The sequence below is a fragment of the Hemitrygon akajei genome, chromosome 16, assembly GCF_048418815.1.
Source record: "Hemitrygon akajei chromosome 16, sHemAka1.3, whole genome shotgun sequence".
In the NCBI taxonomy this organism is placed as follows: Eukaryota; Metazoa; Chordata; class Chondrichthyes; order Myliobatiformes; family Dasyatidae; genus Hemitrygon; species Hemitrygon akajei.
Window position 1 is genome coordinate 89,757,749 of NC_133139.1, and position 23,883 is coordinate 89,781,631.

Sequence of the window (23,883 nt, forward strand, 5' to 3'; positions counted from 1 at the left end):
GAGTAGCAGGTGTAGCAGAGCAAGGAAATCTTAGTGGCAACAAACGAAGTATTGTTCAATTCTGGTTACACATCTGAAGGATGTTGTAAGGACTTTGGAAATGATGAAAGGTTTGCCAAAATGATCCTGGGGACTGGTTACAAAGATGCATTGGAGAAGTGTGGTTTCCTTGGAATAAAGCAGTTGAAGAGATTTAAAATGGTCAAGAATGTAGAGAAAGCTGTGTCCTATGGAGATGGCAAGGCCTAAAGGGTATCAAATGATGACTAACAAATTAAATTCTTCTTGCATAGTGAATGATTAGAGTCCAGCGTATATTGCTGGTGTTATAGAGGAAGCAGATTCAATTGCAGGGTTTGAAAAGGAACTGCTTAAGTATCTAAAGGGAAGAATTTGCAAGGTCATAGAGAGAGTGGAGGAATAAGACCAATTTGATGCTTATCCCAGAGCTACAGCAAAAAGGAGCTTTGGCACAATGAGACATATTTGGATAAATACATGGATAGATATAGGTTAGAGAAGGAGTTCTCAACTTGGGATCCACGAACCTCTTGGTTAATGAAAGGGATCCATAACTTAAAGGTTGGGGACCTCTGGTTTAGAGGGATACAGAACAAATGGGTCGAGCTTAAGTGGGCACTTTGGTCAGCATGGTTGAGTTGGGCCAAAGGCCTGTTTCCATGCTGTATTACTCCGACTCTTATACAACCATCACAAAAGAAATTATTTTTTAAACTATTTATTTCCTATTTATGTTTAAAATTTCTATCACATGGAACTAGTATGACTTGGTCTCGCCTATCCCCCTCTCTCAGCCTTCAGTCCTGTTCACATTCCAAGGTCTGTGCTCCTTCAGTTCTCGCCTGGCTTCCCACAAATTAATGCCATCCTTTCAAATGTCCTGAACCTTGGAGTTCCTCTTTGAAATTTCTATGACTCTACATGCAGGTCTTTAAAGATGTCCCTTAAAACTTGTACTTTAAGTTTTGGTCATCACCTTTAATAACTCCTCATGGATTGATGTAAATTCTTTTGTTGATGGCTCATCAAGTCTGCTCTATCATTCCATCCTGACTGACTTATTATCCCTCTCAAACCCATTCTTCTTTGCCATCCTTGCTAATTAATAATCTATCAACTTTAATTATACCCAGTGAGTGATCTCCACAGCTATCTGTGGCACTGAATTTTACAGTTTCACTGCTTGCTGGCTAAAGAAATTCAATCTCATCTGTTTTAAAGGGATGTCCTTCTATTGAGGCTGTGCCCTCTGGTCCTAGACTCGTTCTTTGAATCGCCAGCAAGTACAGGCTCAGAGCCCTCAAACTCCTGTCATACTTCTCATTCCTGGGAACATCCTCATGATCCTCCTCCGGACCCAATGCCAGCGCATCCTTTCTTAGATAAGGCCCCTAGAACTGCTCACAATTCTCTGTGTGGTCTGACCAATGCCATCTAAAGCCTCAGCTATAAGGTCAGAGTTTACAGTGAGAAGAATTTTGGGTGCCAGGGTTGAAAGGGAAATTGTAGGGAGCAGGGGCAGATGAGGATGGCGAGTCCTAAGCCATTGTGCCAAGGCTGTGTTACAACCAGATCAGGTATTTAATTGACCATGGAGGCCAGGTATTTGGGTATATTTAAAGCAGAGGTCAATAGGTTCTTTATTACTAAGGGCATCTAGGGTTCTGGGGAGAAGGCAGCAGAATGGGATTAGGAGTGAAGATGAATCAGCCATGATGGAATAGTGGAGCAGAGTTGATGGGGCCCAATGGCCAAATACTGCTTCTGTGTCTTGTAGTTGTATGGACCTGTGCTCATTGTTGACACACGTCACTTGTTTTAGCTGCTTATTTTCTTCATTCTGTTTCCTTTTCCTGCGCTTGTAGTATAGTGGTTAGCACAACGTTTTACCCGAATCCAGCGACCCCGATTCAATTCTGGCCACTGCCTGTAAGGAGTTTGTGCATTCCTCCCCATGACTGCGTGGGTTTCCACTAGTGATCTACAGTTCAAGCCCTACCATTGTTAATTGGTCGTGGTAAATTGTTCCGTGATTAGGCTAGGATTTGCTGAGTGGTATGACACAAAAGTCTAGAAAGGGCTATTCTGCGCTGTATCACAATAAAAAATGAAGATATTGGATTTATGCTGTCTATTTAAAAACTTATTCAACTTAATTTTCTGGCTCCTGCATGCTGTCCGATTTTTGGGTTGGATGATTCCCGTATCATGTCACATCTCCACTTGTATCCATATATTTGGCTCTTGTTGAACTTTACTGAAATAAAAACATAGTCAGTCATCCAGCATGACCCTAAATTGGAAAGGGCATGGCTCAAATGAGCCATAATATATTGCTCCTGATGTGTCCCAGTTAACAGGAATCCACTATTTGCATTTATGAGCAGGTGTACCCAGTAAAGAGGCCTCTGAGTGTATATTCCTCTTGCTAATCATTTTTCTAGGGTAATGGAAATGATCTCTCTCTGCTGTCTAGACCAGGGTTTCTCACCCAGGGTTTCATAGAACCCCAGGATTCTGTGAGAGATCATGTTTAAAAAAAAACACATGGTTTTTTGAACTGGTGGAACACACAATGCGAGCGCTCACAGTGTTGTGTAGTGACTGAGCAGCCCTGTAGCAATCTCGTTAGAGTTCTCTCAGTCCAGTCTGGCAGTACACAGTAGGACCCTGTTTATTTTCTTGAGTCCATTCTCAGTTTTTAACATGAGATGGGCGAGGCTGTTGATAATGAGTGAGCGCTGTATTGCACAGAAAGGGAGGATGGTAGTGAATGGACTTACCCAACTGTGACATCAGCCTCTCCTTCCTGAGTTACCTCCCCTAACATCTGTTTGCGTTCCCTTAAGGGAGGGAACAAACTCATTCTAAAGATGGTCCAGTGTGGCGATTATTGAGGAAGAGGAGGATTCTAGGCCTCGGCCTACAGACAATTCTGATAAGGTTAATGATGAAGAACTACAATCTTCTGAGTCATTTCACTGCTCTAATGCAACAATGGTCACAAAAAAAGTCCGTCTTTTGTTTTACAAAACTCTAAAAGTGTGTATTTATTGTGTAAATAAAAAGTACAAACATTAAGTATTTACAAGAGATAAATTCATATTAAAATGATTGCTACTGTCTATAAAAGTCAATTCCCTGGAAGGCCCACTGCTCCTGGAAATCCTCCACTGTACCCATTGTGACCACGTGGCTCCTCTCAAAGGAGACAGCCAGCCACGAACGTATCCTTGGAAGAGGGGCAAGCAATCAGCTCAGGAACAGCCCTCAACTTTCCACTGCCCAGACCTGTGAATGGCCATACTGGCCGGGTCCAGAAGCAAGTCCACCAGTAGATTCTCCTCGCAAACCATCCCCTCCAGTAATACTGGGTGCCCGTAGATGAGGAGTGCGAGGCTGAAGTGCAACAAGAACCTGAGCAGTGGCTCTTTCAGATACTCAAGCAGGGGCTGCAACCTTGCACACTCCGTATAAGCGTAGTACACTGACTTCTCCTGGTCACAGAATGGACAAGTGGACGGAGTGTCAGTAAGCCTGCTTAAGAGCCTGTTGTGACTTCCGGTGACGCCATGATTCAGTATTGACCTGCCTCGCATTCCCTCCCACGAAACTCGAAGAATAATAGCTATTAAGTTACTTTTGACCATCTGTGAAAGATATTTTTGCTAAGTAAAGAGTAGAGGAACACGATTATGGTGTCTCGGACTTCAAAACACACTGGAAAACAAGAAATACAAAGAGAAAGCAAAAACAGAGGTACAGCTAGCACCAGAACAGGCCGAAGCTAGCAAAGACGATGAGGAGAAAGATATGGCTGTGATACTACGTGAGTTGAAAGAGTTGAGAAAAGAAACTCGAGTCATTTTCAGACACCAAGGCATCCCTATCTAGACTGGAGACCTGGGTGACAGATCTGAAGGAACAACTGCAGAAATCTCCCAAGTCTGAGTCCAGAATTAGTGCTAACAAGGATGCACAGTTCCGGCATGACAGAGCACTTAAATACCCGTTGAAGCGAGAAGCTGCTCTAACCGTGGCTTGCGATGATCTCCAGAATCGCTTACGAAGAAATAGCTTAAGAATCCATCAAGTACCTGAGGGTAGTGAGAAAGGAGACATGGTGGGGTTTGTCAAACAGTTAATTCGACTGCCAGAGGACTTAAATATACACATTGAGAGAGCTCACCGATTCTTGATCACATAGCTGGTGCCCTCTGCACCACCGTGCTCCGTCATTGTATGCTTCTTGAGTTATACAGTAAAAGAGCCAGTACTGCATCAAGCATGGGCTCAAAAACAAATTATGTTTCAAAGCAGAGTCATCTAATTTGATCAGGACTACACTTCTGAGGTCCTGAAAAGAAGAGCAAAAGTCCGCGCCGTGATCAAACAGCTAAAGGAGAAAGGTGTGCAAGCAAGTTGTCGCTTCCCAGCGCAGCTGAGAATAAACTTGGATGCTGGAGCAAAGACCTTTCCTTCCTTGATTGAAGCTTTACCTACACTGACCAACCTGGGCATCTCCGTGCTGGTAAGTGGGAGGGAGAAGCTGGAGTAGCGACTCATCAGGCGAGGTATGGTAGGTGCAGCGGAGGAGGAGAGGAGGGAGCGATGCGAGTCGGAGGCTAACCTGAGAGCTTTCCTGACATAAGAGGATGATTACATTTTTTCTGTCAAAGGAGGAGGTATTATGAACGGAGTCTTCTTTGGACTGATTAATAATTTCTGGGTGTGAGTAATATTTAACTGTCTTAGCCAACGTGTACAGCTATTTACCAGCATAACTGACATATTTTGATATACAATGTATTTTCGTTGGGGGGGGGGAGGGCGAGTTAAATTTTGTAAAGCAGACAAAAGGAAAAAGAATCGCCAAGGGGAGGGGGCAACAACTCAACTAGGGGGATATGTTTTCTCTTGTGGTTTGTAGCTATGACAGCACTGTGTGTGTGTTCCCCAGAGAGAAGCAGGTGTCATTTCTCTCTGCCTGATTATCATCAGGGATGGTCTTGATGAGAGAAAAAGCAGTCATAATAATTTGGTTTATCAGGAATTTTATAAGACCAACTGGGTTTCTGGAAGTCTTGTTTGGTTTTGTTCTTTTGTGGGTTATATTCTTTTGTAAATAGTTCTCTAGGCATTGGCAGATCATCAAGTTTTTCAGTCATTATACTATAAAAATGCCGTGTTTGGTTGAAGGTGGGAGGGGATGGTGATGTATTAAGAGAGGTATTGTACCATGGCCACTTTGAACATAATTATATTAATGGAATGAATCACCCCATTAAAAGGAAAAAATATTGGCTCAATTGAAAAAAAAAACTAATTGCTCTATAGTTCTATTTCAAGAAACACATTTAGGAGACATGGAACGCAAAAAATTAAAAAGAGAATGGGTAGATCAAGTCTATTATTCATATTTCTCTAATAGTAGAAAGAGAGGAGTTGCAATATTAAAAAAGGTGGGAAAAGAGGTTAAAGACAAGCTGGGTAGATATGTGTTAGCTTTGGGCTCGATGGGAGGTGAAGAGTTTACTTTCATGAGCATCTATGCACCGAATTAAGATAACCCCACCTTTTTCAAAGAAATAGCTTTACTACTTGCCAGGGAAGCTAGAGGTACTGTTATAGTTGGAGGAGAGTTTAATTGTATTCTTAATAGGAGTTTGGATAAATTACCTGGGAATGGAGAACCCCTGAGCAAGAAGTCTAAAGCAGTAAAAATTATGTTGGATGAGCTTGGGCTAATTGATGGCTGGAGAGCATTGAATCCAGGTGCCAGGGGTTTTAGTCATATATCAAGAGCCCATGGCTCATATTCAAGAATTGGCCTTATTTGCATCCCAAAGAAGAATCTACATCAGCTGAAGGAATGTGTTACTGAACCCATTCTATTATCAGATCATGATCCTGTTAGACTTGTGCTGGAAGTAGGTTCTGAGCGACACTTCAAATATTAGAGGCTCAATGTTTCCATGTTGACAGACTCATCTTCCTATAATCAACTAAAACAATGCATTGACGAATATTTTGTGAGAAATGACAATGGGGAGGTTTCCCCCTCGATACTGTGGGAAGATACAAAAGCTGTGATTAGGGGAAAATGTATTGATTTGGCTGTTCAAATGAAAAAATACCGAAGCGAAAAATATACAGTCGGCCCTCCTTATCCGCGGGGGATTGGTTCCGAGACCCCCCCGCGGATGCCAAAAAAATGCAGATGCTCAAGTCCCTTATTTAACCTGAATCAGTGCGGTGGTTGTTAGGACCCAGCGGAACCCCGGACTTTATTTAACATGTTACATGTGGTGGACATTAGGACCTGGCGCAGCTCTGAACCCGCAGTGTTTCGGTTCACGAAAATAATCACGATCACGATTGAAAATAAGGTGGAAGTAATAAAGCGATTGGAAAGAGTTGAAACACCATCAGTCATTGGAAAAGTGTCAGGCTATGTCGGTCAACGATTGGAACAATTTTAATGGAGCATGTGAAAGGCCCTGCCCTGATGAAAGCTACAATTATTACTAAGCAACGCAGTGGTTTAATTATTGAAATACGTATGTTTCTGAAGTGTTTTATATGCATAGAAAGGTAAAATATGTACTATATACTAAGAAAAATGTTTGACTAACTGACACTAAATAATACCGGATGTACCTGTTCCGACTTCAAATCCGACAAAGACGGACTCAGGATGGAACTCGTTCATAATCTGGGGCCTGCCTGTACTTTTAAGTCATTTCTAGATTATTTATAATACCTAATACAATGTAAATGCTATGTAAATAGTTGTTATACTGTATTGTTTAGGGAATAATGACAAGAAAAAATAGTCTGTACATGCTCAAACAACGAGTGCTGGAGAGAGAACTTCTGGGTTTTCCTGATCCGAGGTTGGTTGAATCTGCGGATAAGGATGGCCAACTATAATCAGTTACAAAGTGAAATAAAAAGATTAGGACAAAGGCACAAATTAACACTGAACAAGGATGATTGGAAAAACCTCCAAAAGTGTAGAGATGCCTTGAATGAGTTGCTCACATATAAAGCAGAAGGAGCATTGAGACATACAAATTAAGAGTATTATGAGATGGGGAACCGGGCCGGCCGTCTGTTAGCATTTCAGATGAGAAAGGCACAATCTAAAAGTTGCAACAAAAATTAGACATCCTTTAACTTTCTCCAAGGTATCGAACCCAGACAATGTAGCAGAGGCATTTATGGCCTTCTATAAAGATTTGTATGATTCTTCAGATCCACCACAAAATAAAGGCAAGCTGGATGAAATTTTCAGAGACATCTGTATAAACAAATTTTCAGAAAGTGAGATTGTTTCACGACGCTATCAATTTCAGAACTAGAAATAAAAGATGTTATTAAAACATTTAAAAAAAAATTCAGGTAAGGATGGATTTCCGGGTGAGTTCTATGAGATATTTACAACAGAACTTACTCCAATTTTATGTAAAGTTTTTAATTATGCTCTGAATGAACATGACCCCCCTCCCCCCCGGAGAGCTGGTCAGAGGCAATCATATCAGTAATCCACAAGGATGGAAAGGACCCTATAGCATGTAGTTCACATAGACCAAACAGCCTGCTTGGTACTGACGTGAAGATTCTTTGTTCTATTTTTAGCAAAGAGTAGAGAAATATATAGGAAAATTGATTAATCCAGATCAAATTGAATTTATTCCAGGCCGTCAGAGAGCAAACAATATTAAAAGAGCTTTAAATATTCAGTCTTTAGCACAGAGATCCATCCACCCTTCAATGCTTCTTAGCTTAGATGCCGAGAGGCATTTGATAGGGTGGATTGGAAATACTTAGACTATACCTTAGAAAAAATGGGTTTTAATGCAACATTTCGAAGTTGGATGAAAACACTGAATAAAGATCCAATTTCCAGGGTTAGAGTAAATGGATACTGTTCCAATCAAAAGGGCAATCAATCAGGGGAATCTCCTATCCTCGATATTATTTGCCTTAAGCAATGAACCACTGGCTGAGTTAATAAGACAAAATGAACAAATTGAGGGTATAACAGATAAAGGAGGTATAACCCATAAGATAGCTGTATTGGTAGATGACATTCTTCTATTTATAAGGAATCCTCTTTCATCAGTTGCCCCGCTTATGCAATGTTTGAGAAGCTACGGAGAGGTCTCTGGATACAAAGTTAACGAAATGAAATCCGAAGCTGTGATGTTTACAGGGACCTGGGCAAGCCAGCTGCATGAAGAAGTGACTTTGTTGGCCAAAACAGGGCTTTAAATATTTGGGGGTTAGTTTACCTCATAGTTCCTCCCAGCTCTTTGCAGCTAATTATGTTAAACTTATTAATCAAGTGAGAAGAGATCTTGAACATTGGGAAATGCTTCCTTTATCACTGATAGGTAGAGTAGAAGTGATCAGGATGAATATTTTGCCCAGGTTTCTTTTTTCTTTTCAGTGCTCTACCCATAATAGTTCCTATATCTACTTTTAAAATGTTGGATAGACTCAGCAATAGATTTATATGGCAGAAAAAGATGGCAGGGTGAGACTAAAAGTGTTATATTTAAATAAAAAAAAGGAGGTTTAGCATTACCTCATTTAAAGACCTATTATTGGGCTGCCCAATTAAGAGCAATTGTGTCACAGATCAGAGAAGATGTGGATTTAAGATGGGTTCACATAGAGCAAAATTCAATTGGTGTGTTATCTTTAGCAGCTCTTCCCTTTTTAAATCCAAATGTGGAAGAATGTTGAGACTCAGAATGAATGGGTTAACTATATGTCGAATGGGATAGAATTAGGAAAAAAAAATTAGATCTTCCAAGGACTATATCAAGGGCAACCAGAATTGCATTCATTTCAGATTTTATTCCAGCAAGACTGGATTCTGGTTTTAACAGGTGGGCACAAAGAGGCCTTGTTCTTGTGGACCAAATGTTTGATGGTGAGGCGCTCAAATCTTTCTCCCAAATATATAAATACATACACCTGGATACAATGGATAACACGTTAGATAATAAACATAAGTGGGAATTGGAGGTAAATACCATAATAGAAGAGGAAGAGTGGGAGAGGTCTTGGGAGTCATGGCATAAATGCTTGAATAGTCCCAATTGGAGGGAATTTGCTTGGAAAATAAAGATGAGGTACTTTAAAACCCCGTTAGTCATACCATTATACGCAGAAAAAAACCAGACTTTGCTGGAGAGGCTGTGGGAGATTTTGCACATCTATTCTGGGGCTGTCTCAAATTAAGGGAATTTTGGTATAAGGTCACTGAGGAAGTAAGGATTTTAGACATAAGTATACCCTTTGAACCTAGTCATTTAATTTTGGGCAACCTTCTGCAGTCTGCATTAGAGAAGAATAAACTACATGTTAAGAGTCTTGATTCTGACTGCTCATAAAATGATAACTGTGAACTGGCTTAAATCTCACCCACCCACTTTGGAACAATGGATACAGAGACTGAAAGAAGTGAACTGTATGGAAAATGTCATTGCAAGTTTACACTGAAAATGGACTCTTACTTGGAAAGATGGAGCTGTGTTATAGTGTACCTGGCACAGTGAAAGGCTTATACAGTGGTCTGGTAAAGTGTAGGACTTGGAGTTGATTTACTGAGGACTGTGATTTTATTTAAAATAGATGTAAATCTACATTGAGGGGTGATGTAAAGTATGTAGATCATGTGTATGTTTGTGTTTGTATGTAATTGTATGTATGTGTTTCTTTTTTTTCTCTTGCTCCTATTCTACCCCCAGTATTGTTAATATAGGTAATTACCATTGTGCTGTGAACTGATAGCTGATGCTTGTTTGTAGATATGTGCTCATTAAAGTTTAAAAGAAAACCTGTACAGTACTGTCCTCTGCAACATCTTCCATCCCAGGTCCCAATGCCCAGAGGAAGGACCCCAAAATAGAGAGATTTCCACTGGGGACCACCTGTACAGCCAGATGGTAAAACAGACTGTCTGGTTGGCAGATGGGGGCAAGAAAATAAAAGGTGTGCAGGAGCAGTCCGCACGAGAAATGCTTCAGAGCATCACGAAAGGGTACAGTGGGCATCCCCGTGATTTAGCTCATGTTATGAGAGACCTCTCCCATGTGGTATCCAAGGGCCTGGGTCTGATGAGCACTTCTGGCCCATCAGGTGGCAATGCAGCCGGAACACCTCCACTTCCCTGAGCTCCTTTGACACCCACCATGATAAGATGGGGACCAGTCCCCCTCACAGCCAGAGCACCCTGTCTGGATGAGACTGGACCCCATACCCTCAACAGCTCTCAGTGAAAGCGAGGCAATTCCCTCAGAGCGGCGTGCCTGATGCTGTCCACTGCAAGCTGCGTGCCCTCCTAAAGACCTGGTTGGAGAAAGTGCATTGCCAGTGCATGCCATCTTGGAGGTACAGGTATCTCTGCAGGGTCCTGAGATGGACGGCCGCCAGCTGGGTGCTCTCACACACAGTGACCAACCTTCCGCGATCAGAAGAATCAGGACCACAGCAGAGACTCAGTGCCTCCTGTTGCCCCAGAAATCATCCACCAGCCTCTTCTAGGTCCTGGAGACAAAAGCAGTGGATGGGACTTGAGAAATCAGCCGGTACCATATCTTTACAATGAAAACTACTTATCAATGGGTTTTACATGGACTGGGGATCCAAGTTGTCCTACTCCATTGTGCCTCGTCTATGGCAAACAACTTACTAATGTAGAAATGGCTGCAGCAAAATTGAAAAGACATTTACTACAGATCCTCAGTCTCTCATGTCTCTAGTCTGTCTATTCCTGGAATTATTCTTGTTAACCTTTTTCATACGGTTTTAAAGCCTTCATGTCTTTGAATCCTCTTTCAAGTAGAATATGTGTATCCCACAATGGGTTGTTCATGTTTTAGTTTTTAGCATCTTAGGTGAAGGATAGGTTACATATCTGCTCCTTTGCAATTCTAGGGTGCTGTATTTTTAGAGAGATTTGTTATTTGTCACATGTACTTGGAAATGTACAGTGAAATGATTTGTATCAATGACCGACACAGTCCAAGGATTACGCTGGGGTCAGCCTGCAACTGTCGCCATGCTTCCATTGCCAACATAGCATGCACACAACTCACTAACCCTAACTATGTCTTAAAAATGTGGGAGGAAACCATAGCACCCAGAGCAAACCAATGCAGTTAAAGAGGATGTGCATACTCCTTATGGACAGCAGTGGGAATCGAACCCTGTTCGATGATCGCTGGCTCTGTAAAGGATTGTGCCTAACTGCTTTGCTACCGTGGTATAAGTGGTGTTGAGGCGAGCAAAGCTTGCATTTATATCTTGCTGTCCATGCCTTGAGAATGGCCCAGAACTGTTTGGTCAATTGAATAATTTGAGATGCACTCTCTGTTAAAGTTTGGGATAATGTGGCAATAAAGTTGTGTGCAGCAAGCTCCTGCTCACAGTGATCTTTGTTTTAGGCAGGCAGCATCAGGTTTAATTGTTGTCCTGTCTACAGTTGCTTTTGGGTATTTTCAGCACTTCCAGTTTTAGTCTGCATTTCCGGCGGTTCTGCTCTTGGATTATATTCGTGAGGGTCTTTTTGGTTGAGGAATAGACATTGGGTGGGATACCTCTGCTGTCCTGCTAAACAGCACAGCATTCCATGTGCTATTTCAGAGGGCAGAGTGATGTTTGGTTTAATACTCCAGTTAGCTAACAGTGAAGCAGCAAATGTATTAGAGCTGGCAAGTATTGCAGTTTTGTTTGTTTTTGTGTGTGGTATTCAGAAGCAAGTGACTGGGGGTACAGGATGAAAAACTGACAAATCACAAAGCGATATTTGAGGGAAATGAATAGGAATGTGACTTTTCCTGCATGTGGAGGAAATTGGCTACCAAATTTTCTTCATGCTTTTATGACCAGGTACATAATTGTGTTGTTTTCACTGAAGTTGCCTTGTTTTTCCTGTTTTCTGATGTTTGCTCTTGTTGACTTGCTGGATTCTGTTTGTTTTTATCTTAGCCATCGGCATTCGAAGAGAAGGCCATCGAGAAAGTGGATGATCTGCTGGAAAGTTACATGGGAATCAGAGATACTGAACTTGGTAAGTAAAACAATCCCTTACTTCAGGAAGATAATTTAGCACCTTACTAGAGTTAATTGTCTTGTAGTTAATTACTTTTGTATGCTGACTGGTGGTGTGTGTACGTATTATAGACATGTTTCTTTTTGCTTTTCCCTTGTACTTTTGGATGTTATTCAATGTCAGTAACCCGACGCATATGTAATTAACTCTTTAGATCTTGTACAGCTTTTTAAGAAATTTTCCAGGGAATTTTAAAGGGAACATAGGAAATGTGACCCTGGTCAATTTAAAAAGAGGTGGCAACCAGGGGGAACCTCAGCAAGTGGGAGGGAAGCGTGGCAAACATTGGCCAGTGAGGCAGCTGTCATCCTGTGAGGTTTCCAAATAATGTTGGCTGTTCAGCTGTCTGATGCAGTTACATTCAATAATTTTGTAAAAGATTGGTAGGTAGGTGCTGATAAGGTCAAGGGCCATCTTAATCATTGAGTAGGAGGTATGAAAGCCTTGGGTACACCAGCACCAGATTCAGGAACAATTATTACTCAGATTCCTGAACAGGTGTGAATAACTTCACTCACCACAACTCAACCTACTGACTCGCACTTTCAAGGACTTTTTACAACTTGTATTCTCAGTATTATTTGTTGCCTTTTGCGCTTTAGTTGTTTGTCGGTCTTTACGTATAGCCATTTCATAAATACTATAGTATTTCTTTATTTTCCTGTAAATACCTGCAAGAAAGTGAATCTCAAGGTAGTATATGGTAACATATGATAAATTCTGCTTTGACTTTGAGGTATTCAGTCACAAGGAAGTTAAGTTTCAATGCTGTGGCACCCAATTTTAATACAGCTCAGACAGGCTCATCTTCTAAAGGATTCTAAAGTGGATAGCCATTTAGCACTCACAGTGATGTTTCGTATCTTCAGAAAAGATTCAAGGAGGTAAGGGGGCTAGATGCTTATTTTTTATCTATTAAAGCTTGTGCTTTGAGATGGGTACAGGCAAGGTAATTTTGCGATTTGAGCATACATTTTTTGTTTTCTGTTCTCATTTCACAAACCTTTTGTTCCTTTGCAATCCCTGATGTATCCTTTTTTTATATTAAAGAGTGCTGCTATCTGCTTTGGATTCATTGTATTTAGAACACCATCAGTAGTTTTACAGGAATGAAACATCGACTTTATTTTAACAGTGGTTAATTTGTTTATTTTGAAACTGTGTTTTGCACATTTCCCCTGTGACTTGCATTGCTTTGCACTGATGCTCTGGTTTCCTCCTGTGTCCCAAAGCTATGCCTGTTTATAGGATAATTGCAGTGTTGGGAGACTTCAACCACGTTTCTCTCACAACAGCCCTACCCACTTTCGATTAGTTTGTCAAGTGTCATACAAGAGGAAATAAAGCACTGGACATCTTGTATGTAAATATTAAAGATGGATACAGCTCTCCCTCCTCTTGGACGATCAGATCACAGCCTGGTTCACCTCATGCCCTTGTTTAAGCCTAAAGTACAGCAAGAGCCATTTACCTCCAAGACAGTAAAGAAATGGTCTCTAGAGGCCTTCAGGGGCTGCTTTGAGGTTACTGACTGAACTGTGCTGGACCAAATGGGGAGGACATTAACGTACTTACTGACGGCATCACTGGCTTTATCATCTTCTGTGTGGACACCGTGATACCATCAAGGACTGTCTGCTGCTTCCCTAACAACAAACCATGGGTCACCAGTGATCTGAAGGCTCTTTTTAAAAAAAAAAAATTAAAAAATTAATTTTTAATTGGATTTTCAAATAGGTTACAGAAGAATAAAGAAAATTATCAACCCTTCCCCCCCTCCCCTTAACCCCTCCCCTTAACCCCTCCCCTCAACCCCTCCCCTCTAGCATATCCCTATAGAAAAAAAAGAAGAAAGAAAGAAAGAAAAAAGAAAGAAAGAAAGAATGCCTGGATTTCGGAAGATGCCCACATGCTCCATGGAGTTCATAATAGCTTTAATATGTATATTTCTTTCTTTCCTCAGATAACCAATAATTTTATCTTCGGAGCACCCATATATTTAATCCTAATTTTTGTAAATAAGGGTGCCAAATTTTCAGAAATATTTCTTATTTATCTCTTAAATTATAAGTAATTTCTTCAAGTGGAATACAGCTAAAAATTTCATTCTTCCAACGATCTATACTTAAGTATGAATCCGATTTCCAAGTAACTGCAATAGCCTTTTTGGCTACTGAAGGCTCTTCTTGACCACAAAAAGAGACCCTCTAGATCAGGAGACAGAGGAATTGAAACGTGTATAGGGAGCTAAAGGAAAAAATCTAGGTGGCTAAAGAGGAATACAGGTGAGAGCTGGAGAACAAGTTTGGCAGAGTAGCATCTGGAGAGGCATGGAGAACATCAATGGCTTCAATCAACCTAGCTGTTGAGCCCTGGAATGCAGCTGTGAAGGGGCTAATGAGTTAAATTAATTCTTTAATGGTTTGACAATTGCCCTCCCGTTCACACTCTCCCCCCTCAACACACCAATCCAGGTGCTGAGGCACCCAATGCTCCCTTAGTATCAACACTTCCCCTCCTCCCCCCTCCAGTTCAACATATGGATGAACTTCTGCTTCTGATTGGTACTGTGCAAGCACTGCTGGACGGCTTTTATAATGTGCAGTCAGTGTGAACGGCGTGAGAGTTAAATTGTAAAGTGAGCTTTTTTGACTAGATCCCCTAAATTGATTTGATTGAGTCTATCTTTCAAAATATTAATGTCAGAAATACTGCGCAGGTCTGGCGGCAGAAGATATCCGCTCTCTTGTTGATCTTGGGTAGAGGGAGTACTGGTAGCAAATCTTGTTGAATGAAGGGGTTTCCAGTATGTAAGGTCCAGTTTGCTGTCGAGTTGAACTGACCCTGTGACGAATTTGGATGTTTGATGGAGTTATGTTGTGAACTTCTTTGAAAATGGAGATTAACTGTAGTTTAGCACCTCGGTTTTCAAGTGGTTGCCATTGAAGGTTAGAGAGCATGTTGGTGACACTGGATTTCCTGCTGTAATCGTTTAGCACAAAGCAAGCAGCACGGTGTTGGATTTTTTCGTTGGGCTTCTTATTGTTAGCTTGATGGGGATCCCATATGGCTGCGCAATACTCGAGCTTTGGACGGACGAGTATCTTGTATGCCATGACCTTGACGGATTTACTACATGAGTGGAGGTTTCTTCGCAAGATATCCAGCATTTAATTTGCTTTGACTGTAATCTGATTGATGTGGCATGCCCAGTTAAGATCCTTGCTAATTTCAACACCAGGATATGGGTGGTGAGTGACTGGTTCAAGAATCTTTCCTTTCATGTTATATGTTGTGTCGATTTGTTTAACTTTGTGAACAATACAGGCTCCTACTGTTTACAACCTCCCCTTCCCTTGCAGCTACCATCCACATCTCCTTATACCAACTGCTATTGACCCGATCTTCACCTCCCTCAACCCCCACCTTCCACCAACTCCAGAGTCGTCATGGGCTCACCTTCACTACTGAGCAGGTGAGAAGGGCTTTGGGGAAACTCAGACACCGCAAAGCATTGGGACCGGATGGTGTGAACCCCAGGGTCCTGAAGGAGTGTGCTGAGCAGCTGTGTGGAGTTCTCCAGCGCATTTTCAATCTGAGTCCCAACCTGGAAAGGGTTTCGACTGTGTGGAAAACATCATATGAGGTTCCAGTACCCAAGCAGGGCCGACTAAAAGTCTTTAATGTCTACCGTTCAGTGGTCCTGACCTCACATATCATGAAGACCCTAAAGAGTCTGGTCCTGGCTCAGATCAGCCCTCGATCCCCTGCAAGTCTGCCTACCAGGAGCACATTGGAGTCGGCGAAACTCTTATCTACCTGCTAAATAGAGTCAACTCCCGTTTGGATAAGCAGGGCAGAACTGCGAGGATTATGTTTTTTGATTTCTCAAGTGTCTAAAATATCATACAATTGCTGGAGGAAAAACTCTGTTCAGTGCAGGACGGCACTTCCATTGTATCCTGGATAATGGACTACCTGACTGGCAGACCACAGTTTGTGTGGTTTCAGAGCTGTGTAAGCAGCATTGGGGCCTCATTGGCTCTCCTCTTGTTTCCTCTATACCTCGGACTTTAGATACCACACTGAGTCATGCCGTCTGCCAAAATTCTCTGATGACTCAGCAGTAGTTGGGTTTATAAAGGGAGGACGGGAGGATGAATACAGGGTCCTGGTGGAGGACTTTGTTGAATGGTGCAAGCTGAGTTATCTGTGGCTCAACATCAGTAAGACAAAGGAGATTGTGATGGACTTCAGGAAGATTAAGCCTGCACTGCTGCCTGTTACTATTGATGGTGGGGATGTTGTGAGGACCTACAAGTACCTGGAGGTGCACCTGGTGGAGCTTTGAGTGGAGCACCGACATAGAGGCTGTGTATAAGAAGAGCCAGAGTCACCTCCACTTCCTGAGGAAACTGGGGTTCTATGGAGTATACAGACCTCCCCTTCACATGTTGTTGTCGCCAGTACAATCTTCTATGTGGTTTGTGCTGGGGCAATGGCATCAACATGGGTGAGACTAACAGGCTCAATAAACTGATTAGAAAGGCTGGCTCTGATATAGGAGTCAAACTGGACACTCTGGAAGTTGTGGTAGAACAAAGGACCCTATGCAATTCTGGACAATATTTCTCAGCTTCTGCATGCCATCATGACTGAGCAGAGAAGTAATTTTAGTAATAGGCTATGACAATTGCACTGCTCCAATGAGTGCTAGAATGTGCTGCTGGGGTGGTGATAGAAGCAGGTATTTTTGGGACACCTATGAGACTCTTTACATGGATGAAAAAAAATGGACTATGTGGGAGGGGGGCATTAGCTTGACCTTTAGAGTAGGTTAAAAGTTTGGCACAACATTGTGGGGGTGAGGGGCCTGTAGTGGACTGTTCTATGAATTACATGCCTATACAATAGTGCAAAAGTCTTAAACGCAAAAGAAAAATCTGTAAAGTGAAAATGCTTTCAAAAATAATTAAATGGAAAGCTTCTAAATATATAAAAAAACTACAAAGCAATAGAAAAATAACAAACTAAATCAAATCAATATTTGGTGTGACCACCCTTTGTCGTGCAGTTTTAGAGGAAAATAGGCTATTAGGTTGGTCCGAACACCTCCGAGAAATGCGGCCCCAAACCTGCAGGGAAACTTCTGCTGTTGCATTGCACTGCACACATCTGCATTGTTTGTTGCAGACACATAATCAAACTCTTCTACTGACAAACTGCCTCTTGTTTCAACAAAACATTTCAGACTTTGACTTGTCAGACCAAGGCACTTGCTGCCGTTGTTCAGCACCCCAGTTCTTGTGTTTGTGCATAGGTGAGTCTCTGTTTTGTTTCCACTTCAGGGGGATGGCTTTTTGGCAGCAACTCTTCCATGAAGACCACTGTCAAGACCTCTCTAAGCTGTACTTGGCTTTCAGTGGTTTCTGTGAGGACAGAGCTGACATCGGTGCTGGACGCCTTGTGATTTAGAAGGGATGTAAGATTTTTGGATCTCTTGCATGCTGCACTCAGTCCCCATGGCCATCCACTGCATTTCTGGTCTTCAACCTTGCCTGTTCCTTTGTGCTTCGGAAGAGCCTGAACAGCACATCTTGAAACTCCTATCTGCCACAATTTCTGTTTGGGAGAAACCTTGCTGATGCAGAATGACAAGCTTGTGTCTTGTTGCTATGCATATTCTTGTCATGGTGTAAGAATTGATGATTGGAGGGTTAAACTCACATCTGCCACACCGTTACCTTTTAGTTTGGTTGCCCTTTGCCCAACTTGATTCCTTCTACACCCATTTCTGTTCCATTTCATTCAATTCATTGTATTGTAGCGGTGTGCTACACGCAGCGCTGAAATAACGACACGGAGTCGATAAACTGCAGCCAAAGAATAAGTTTATTTCAAATTCACAGTCTTGCTTTAAAGCCTGTCTCCCCCACCCGATACCTTGAGAGGCACGTACTGAAACCCCTTGAGGCTATCTTCCTTTGTGCCTGCGCTCTGGCTAATTGTCAGCCGGTTCGAGTGTGCTAGTGATTGGGTCGCCACATAACCCCCCCCCAGAACCGGCGGTACACCCCCCAATGTCCACAGTCTGGGCTGGGCTCTGTTTGGGAGTTCAGCCTCTGCGCCACGATGCCGGAAACTCGACTGGTTGCGCCAAGTCCACATGGGCCGGTTTGAGTCGGTCCACCGTGAAAACCTCCTCTCTCCCCCCAACGTCCAGCACGAACGTGGACCAGTTGTTCCTGAGCACCGTAAATGGCCCCTCGTAGGGCCGTTGCAGCGGTGGCCGATGCCAGCCCCGTCGTACAAACACAAACTTACAGTTCTGCAGGTCTTTGGGTACGCAGGTCGGGTGCTGCCCATGCTGCGAAGTGGGTATGGGGGCCAGGGCACCGAGCCTCTCATGTAGTCTGCCCAGGACTGCTGCGGGTTCTTCCTCTCGCCCCCTTGGGGCTGGTATGAACTCCCCGGGAATGACTAGGGGTGCGCCGTACACCAACTCGGCCGACGAAGCGTGCAGATCGTCTTTGGGCACCGTGCGGGTGCCGAGTAGGACCCAGGGAAGCTCGTCCACCCAGTTAGCTCCTCACAGGCGCGCCATGAGAGCCGACTTCAGGTGACGGTGGAAACGCTCCACCAGTCCGTTCGACTGTGGGTGGTAGGCAGTGGTGTGGTGCAGCTGAGTCCCCAACAGGCTGGCCATCGCTGACCACAGGCTGGAGGTGAACTGGGCGCCTCTGTCGGAGGTAATGTGGGCCGGTACACCAAAGCGGGACACCCAGGTGGCGATCAGTGCCCGGGCGCAAGATTCAGAGGTGGTGTCGGTGAGTGGGACCGCCTCTGGCCATCTTGTGAACCGGTCCACGATAGTGAGGAGGTGCCGCGCGACACTGGCAGGGGGCCCATGATATCCACATGAATGTGGATGAAACGCCGGTGGGTGGGGTGGAAATGCTGCGGCGGGGCCTTGGTGTGTCGCTGCACCTTGGCCGTCTGGCAGTGCATGCACGTTCTGGCCCAGTCACGGACCTGCTTGCGGAGTCCGTGCCAAACGAACCTGCTGGAGACCATCCGGACGGTAGTGCGGATGGAGGGGTGGGCCAAGTTATGAATGGAGTCGAAAACAAGTCGTCGCCAAGGGGCCGGGACGACGGGACGGGGCTGGCCGGTGGCGACGTCACAGAGTAGGGTCCTCTCACCTGGGCCTACGGGGAGGTCCTGGAGCTGCAAGCCGAAGACTGCGGTTCTGTAACACGGGATCTCCTCAACTGCCAGCTGTGCCTCAGCCAGTGCCTCAAAGTCTACCCCTTGGGAAAGGGCGTGAATGTTGGGGCGACAGAGCTCATCCGCCACGACATTGTCCTTACCCGAGACGTGCCGGACGTCCGTCGTGTATTCAGAGATGTAGGACAGATGGCATTGCTGGCGGGACGACCAGGGATCGGACACCTTTGTGAATGTAAAGATAAGCGGTTTGTGGTCCGTGAACGCGGTGAAGGGCCTACCTTCTAAGAAGTACCTGAAATGCCGGATTGCCAGGTATAGCGCCAACAGCTCCCGGTCGAAAGCACTGTATTTGAGCTCGGGTGGCCGCAGGTGTTTGCTGAAAAACGCCAGGGGTTGCCAGCGGCCTGCGATGAGCTGCTCCAGTACCCCACCAACTGCCGTATTAGATGCGTCCACTGTGAGGGCGGTAGGGACGTCCATTCTGGGGTGCACTAGCATCGCGGCGTTCGCCAAGGCATCCTTCGTTTGAATGAAAGCGGCGGCGGACACCTCATCCCAGGTAATGTCCTTGCCCGGACCGGACAGCAAGGCGAACAGGGGGCGCATGATCCGGGCAGCTGAAGCGAGGAAGCATTGGTAGAAATTGACCATACCTACGAATTCCTGGAGGCCTTTGATTGTGGTGGGTCGGGGGAAATGGCGGACCGCATCTACCTTAGCGGGCAGAGGGGTTGCCCCGTCTGTGGTAATCCTGTGGCCCAGGAAGTCAATGGTGTCGAGCCCGAACTGGCATTTGGCCAGGTTGATCGTTAGACCGTAGTCACTCAGCCGGGCAAAGAGTTGTCGGAGGTGGGACAGATGCTCCTGACGACTGCTGCTGGCTATGAGGATGTCATCCAAATAGATGAATGTGAAGTCCAGGTCGAGGCCCACCGCGTCCATCAACCGCTGGAACGTCTGTGCGGCATTCTTTAGGCCGAACGGCATGTGGAGGAACTCAAAAAGACCGAACGGGGTGATGAGAGCCGTTTTGGGGACGTCATCCGGATGCATCGGGATTTGATGGTATCCGCAGATGAGGTCTACCTTGGAGAAGATCCGCGCGCCGTGCAGGTTTGCTGCAAAGTCCTGAATGTGCGGCACAGGGTAGCGGTCCGGTGTTGTAGCCTCGTTCAGCCTGCGGTAGTTGCCGCACGGTCTCCAGCCCCCTGTCGCTTTGGGCAGTGATCCCCAATTCCTCCATCCTCTTGAACTCCTCTTTCGCCAGTCGGAGCTTGTCCGGGGGAAGCCGCCGAGCGCGGGCATGGAGGGGTGGTCCCTGGGTCAGGATGTGGTGCTGTACGCCGTGTCGGGGCATGGCTGCCATGAACTGCGGTGCCAGAACCGATGGGAAATCCGCCAGGACCCTGGTGAAGTCGTTGTCGGACAGCGTGATGGAGCCGAGGTGAGGGGCTGGCAACTGGGCTGCACCCAGGGAGAATGTCTGAAAGGTCTCGGCGTGAACCAGTCTCTTCCTGGGCAGGCCGACCAGTAGGCTGTGAGCCCGCAAGAAATCCGCACCCAGAAGCGGTTGGGCTACGTCGGCCAGTGTGAAGTCCCACGTAAACTGGCTGGAGTCGAACCGTAGTTGCACTGGACGGGTGCCATAAGTCCTTATAGTGCTGCCGTTCGCGGCCCGCAGGGGGGGACCCGGCGCCCTGCTGCGGGTGTCGTAACTCGTCGGAGGTAAGACGCTGATCTCGGCACCGGTGTCGACCAAAAACCGGTGTCCCGACTGCTTGTCCCAGACATACAGGTGGCTATCCCGATGGCCAGCCGTCATAGCCATCAGCGACAGCTGGCCCTGGCGTTTCCCGGGAACTGGCAGGGCGGGCGACAACAGCGGGCTTCTGCGCCCCACCGCTGGTGGTAGAAACACCATTGCTCGTTGGGCTCCACACCCCGGCCTCTGGGTTTAGCGGGCTCTGCGGCCGGGCCTGGACTGGTTTGCTGCTGGGAGCGTGGCTGGGTGATCTGTGCGATGGACGCCCCACTCACCTTCTTGGCGTTCCACAGCAAGTCCGCCCGGGCTGCCACCTTCCGGGAGTTGCTGAAATCCGCGTCGGACAGCAGCAGGCGTATGTCCTCAGGCAGCTGCTCCAGGAATGCATGCTCAAACATGAGGCAGGGTGTGTGTCCGTCGGCCAGAGACAACATCTCATTCATTAAAGCTGATGGGGGCCTGTCTCCCAAGCCATCCAGGTGCAGTAAACAGGCAGCTCGCTCGTGGCGGGAGAGCCCGAAAGTCCCTATGAGCAGGGCTTTGAATGCCGTGTACTTGCCGTCCGCCGGGGGAGACTGTATGAACTCCGCGACCTGGGCCGCTGTGTCCTGGTCGAGGGAGCTCACCACGTAGTAGTAACGGGTGTCCTCTGAGGTTATTTGCCGAACATGGAATTGGGCTTCTGCTTGCTGAAACCATAGGTGAGGTTGTAGCGTCCAGAAGCTTTGCAGCTTCAAGGAAACCGCATTAACAAATGCAGCGTCTGCCACCTCCGGTCTAAAAACGTTTGAACCGTCGGGGTCACCAATTGTAGCGGTGTGCTACACGCAGCGCTGAAATAACGACACGGAGTCGATAAACTGCAGCCAAAGAATAAGTTTATTTCAAATTCACGGTCTTGCTTTAAAGCCTGTCTCCCCCACCCGATACCTCGAGAGGCATGTACGAAACCCCTTGAGACTATCTTCCTTTGTGCCTGCGCTCTGGCTTATTGTCAGCCGGTTCGAGTGTGCTAGTAATTGGGTCGCCACAGTATCATTGATCACTGGCACCCTGTTTGTTACTGTTGTTTAATCATGCATTGAGCTATATGTATACCTAAAAGTAATCAAGTTTTAATTTGAAAAGTTGGCACTTAGTTGCTTGCTTAATCACCAACCTTATCAGCTCTGGGGATCTCCCATCCACTGCCACCAACCTCATAGTTCCCACACCCCACACTTCCCGCTTCTACCTCCTACCCAAGATCCACAAACCTGCCTGTCCAGGTAGACCCATTGTCTCAGCTTGCTGCTGCCCCACCGAACTCATTTCTGCATACCTCGACACTGTTTTATCCCCCCTTGTTCAATCTCTTCCCACCTATGTTTGTGACACTTCTCACGCTCTGAATTTTTTCAATGATTTTAAGTTCCCTGGCCCCCACTGCCATGGATGTCCAGACCCTATATACCTCCATCCCCCACCAGGAAGTTCTTAAAGCTCTCGGCTTCTTCTCCGATTCCAGACCTGACCAGCTCCCCTCTACCACCACCTCTCCTCCATCAAGCAGAATTACTTAAAAATTTCTCCTTTGGCTCCTCCCACTTCCTCCAAACTAAAGGTGTAGTTCTGGGTCCCAGCTATGCCTGTCTTTTTGTTGGCTTTGTGGAGTAGTTCATGTTCCAAGCCTAGACTGGTATCTGTCCCCCACTTTTCCTTCGCTGCATTGACTGCATTGGCACTGCCTCCTGCACGTATGCTGAGCTTGTTGACTTCATCAACTTTCACTTTCATCCTGCCCTCAAATTTACCTGGTCCATTTCCAACACCTCCCGCCCCTCTCTTGATCTTTCTGTCTCTATCTCTGGAGACGGCTTATCTACTGATATCTACTATAAAACTACAGACTCACAGCTACCCAGACTATTCCTCTTCCCACCCTGTCTCTTGCAAAAAGGCTATCCCCTTCTCGCAATTCCTCCATCTCTGCCGCATCTGCTCTCAGGATGAGGCTTTTCATTCCAGGCCGGAGGAGATGTGCTCCTTTTTTTAAAGAAAGGGGCTTCCCTTCCTCCACCATCACTCTGCTCTCAAACGCATCTCTCCCATTTCACGCACATCTGCTTTCATTCCATCCTCCTGCCACCCCACTAGGGATAGGGTTCCCCTTGTCCTCACCTACCACCCCACCAGCCTCCGGGTCCAACGTATAATTCTCCGTAACTTTTGCCACCTCCAACGGGATCCCACTACCAAGCACATCTTTCCCTCCCCCCACTTTCTGCTTTCCACAGGGATCGCTCCCTACACGACTTCCTTGTCCATTCATTCCTCCCCCCATCCCTTCCCACCAATTTCCCCCCTGGCACTTATCCTTGTAAGTGGAACAGGTGCTACACCTGCCCTTACACTTCCTCCCTCACCACCATTCAGGGCCCCAGACAGTCCTTCCAGGTGAGGCGACAGTTCACCTGTGAGTCGGCTAGTGTGGTATACTGCGTCCGGTGCTCCCGGTGTGGCCTTTTATATATTGGTGAGACCCGACGCAGACTGGGAGACCGTTTCGCTGAACACCTAAGCTCTGTCTGCCAGAGAAAGCAGGATCTCCCAGTGGCCATACATTTTAATTCCAGGTCCCATTCCGATATGTCAATCCATGGCCTCCTCTGCTGTCAAGATGAAGTCACACTCGGGTTGGAGGAACAACACCTTGTATACTGGCTGGGTAGCCTCCAACCTGCTGGCATGAACATTGATT

General features: G+C 45.5%; 1 protein-coding gene across 1 annotated transcript in view; it reads left to right on the plus strand.

Moving 5' to 3' along the window:
- The window catches only part of LOC140740286 (PDZ domain-containing protein GIPC1-like), an 80,075-nt gene that overhangs the window by 46,063 nt on the left and 10,129 nt on the right, over positions 1 to 23,883 (plus strand). The window contains exon 5 of the mRNA XM_073069422.1: positions 12,028 to 12,109. Within this exon, the coding sequence (XP_072925523.1) occupies positions 12,028 to 12,109 (82 nt within the window). The remainder of the gene's footprint in view (positions 1 to 12,027; positions 12,110 to 23,883) is intronic.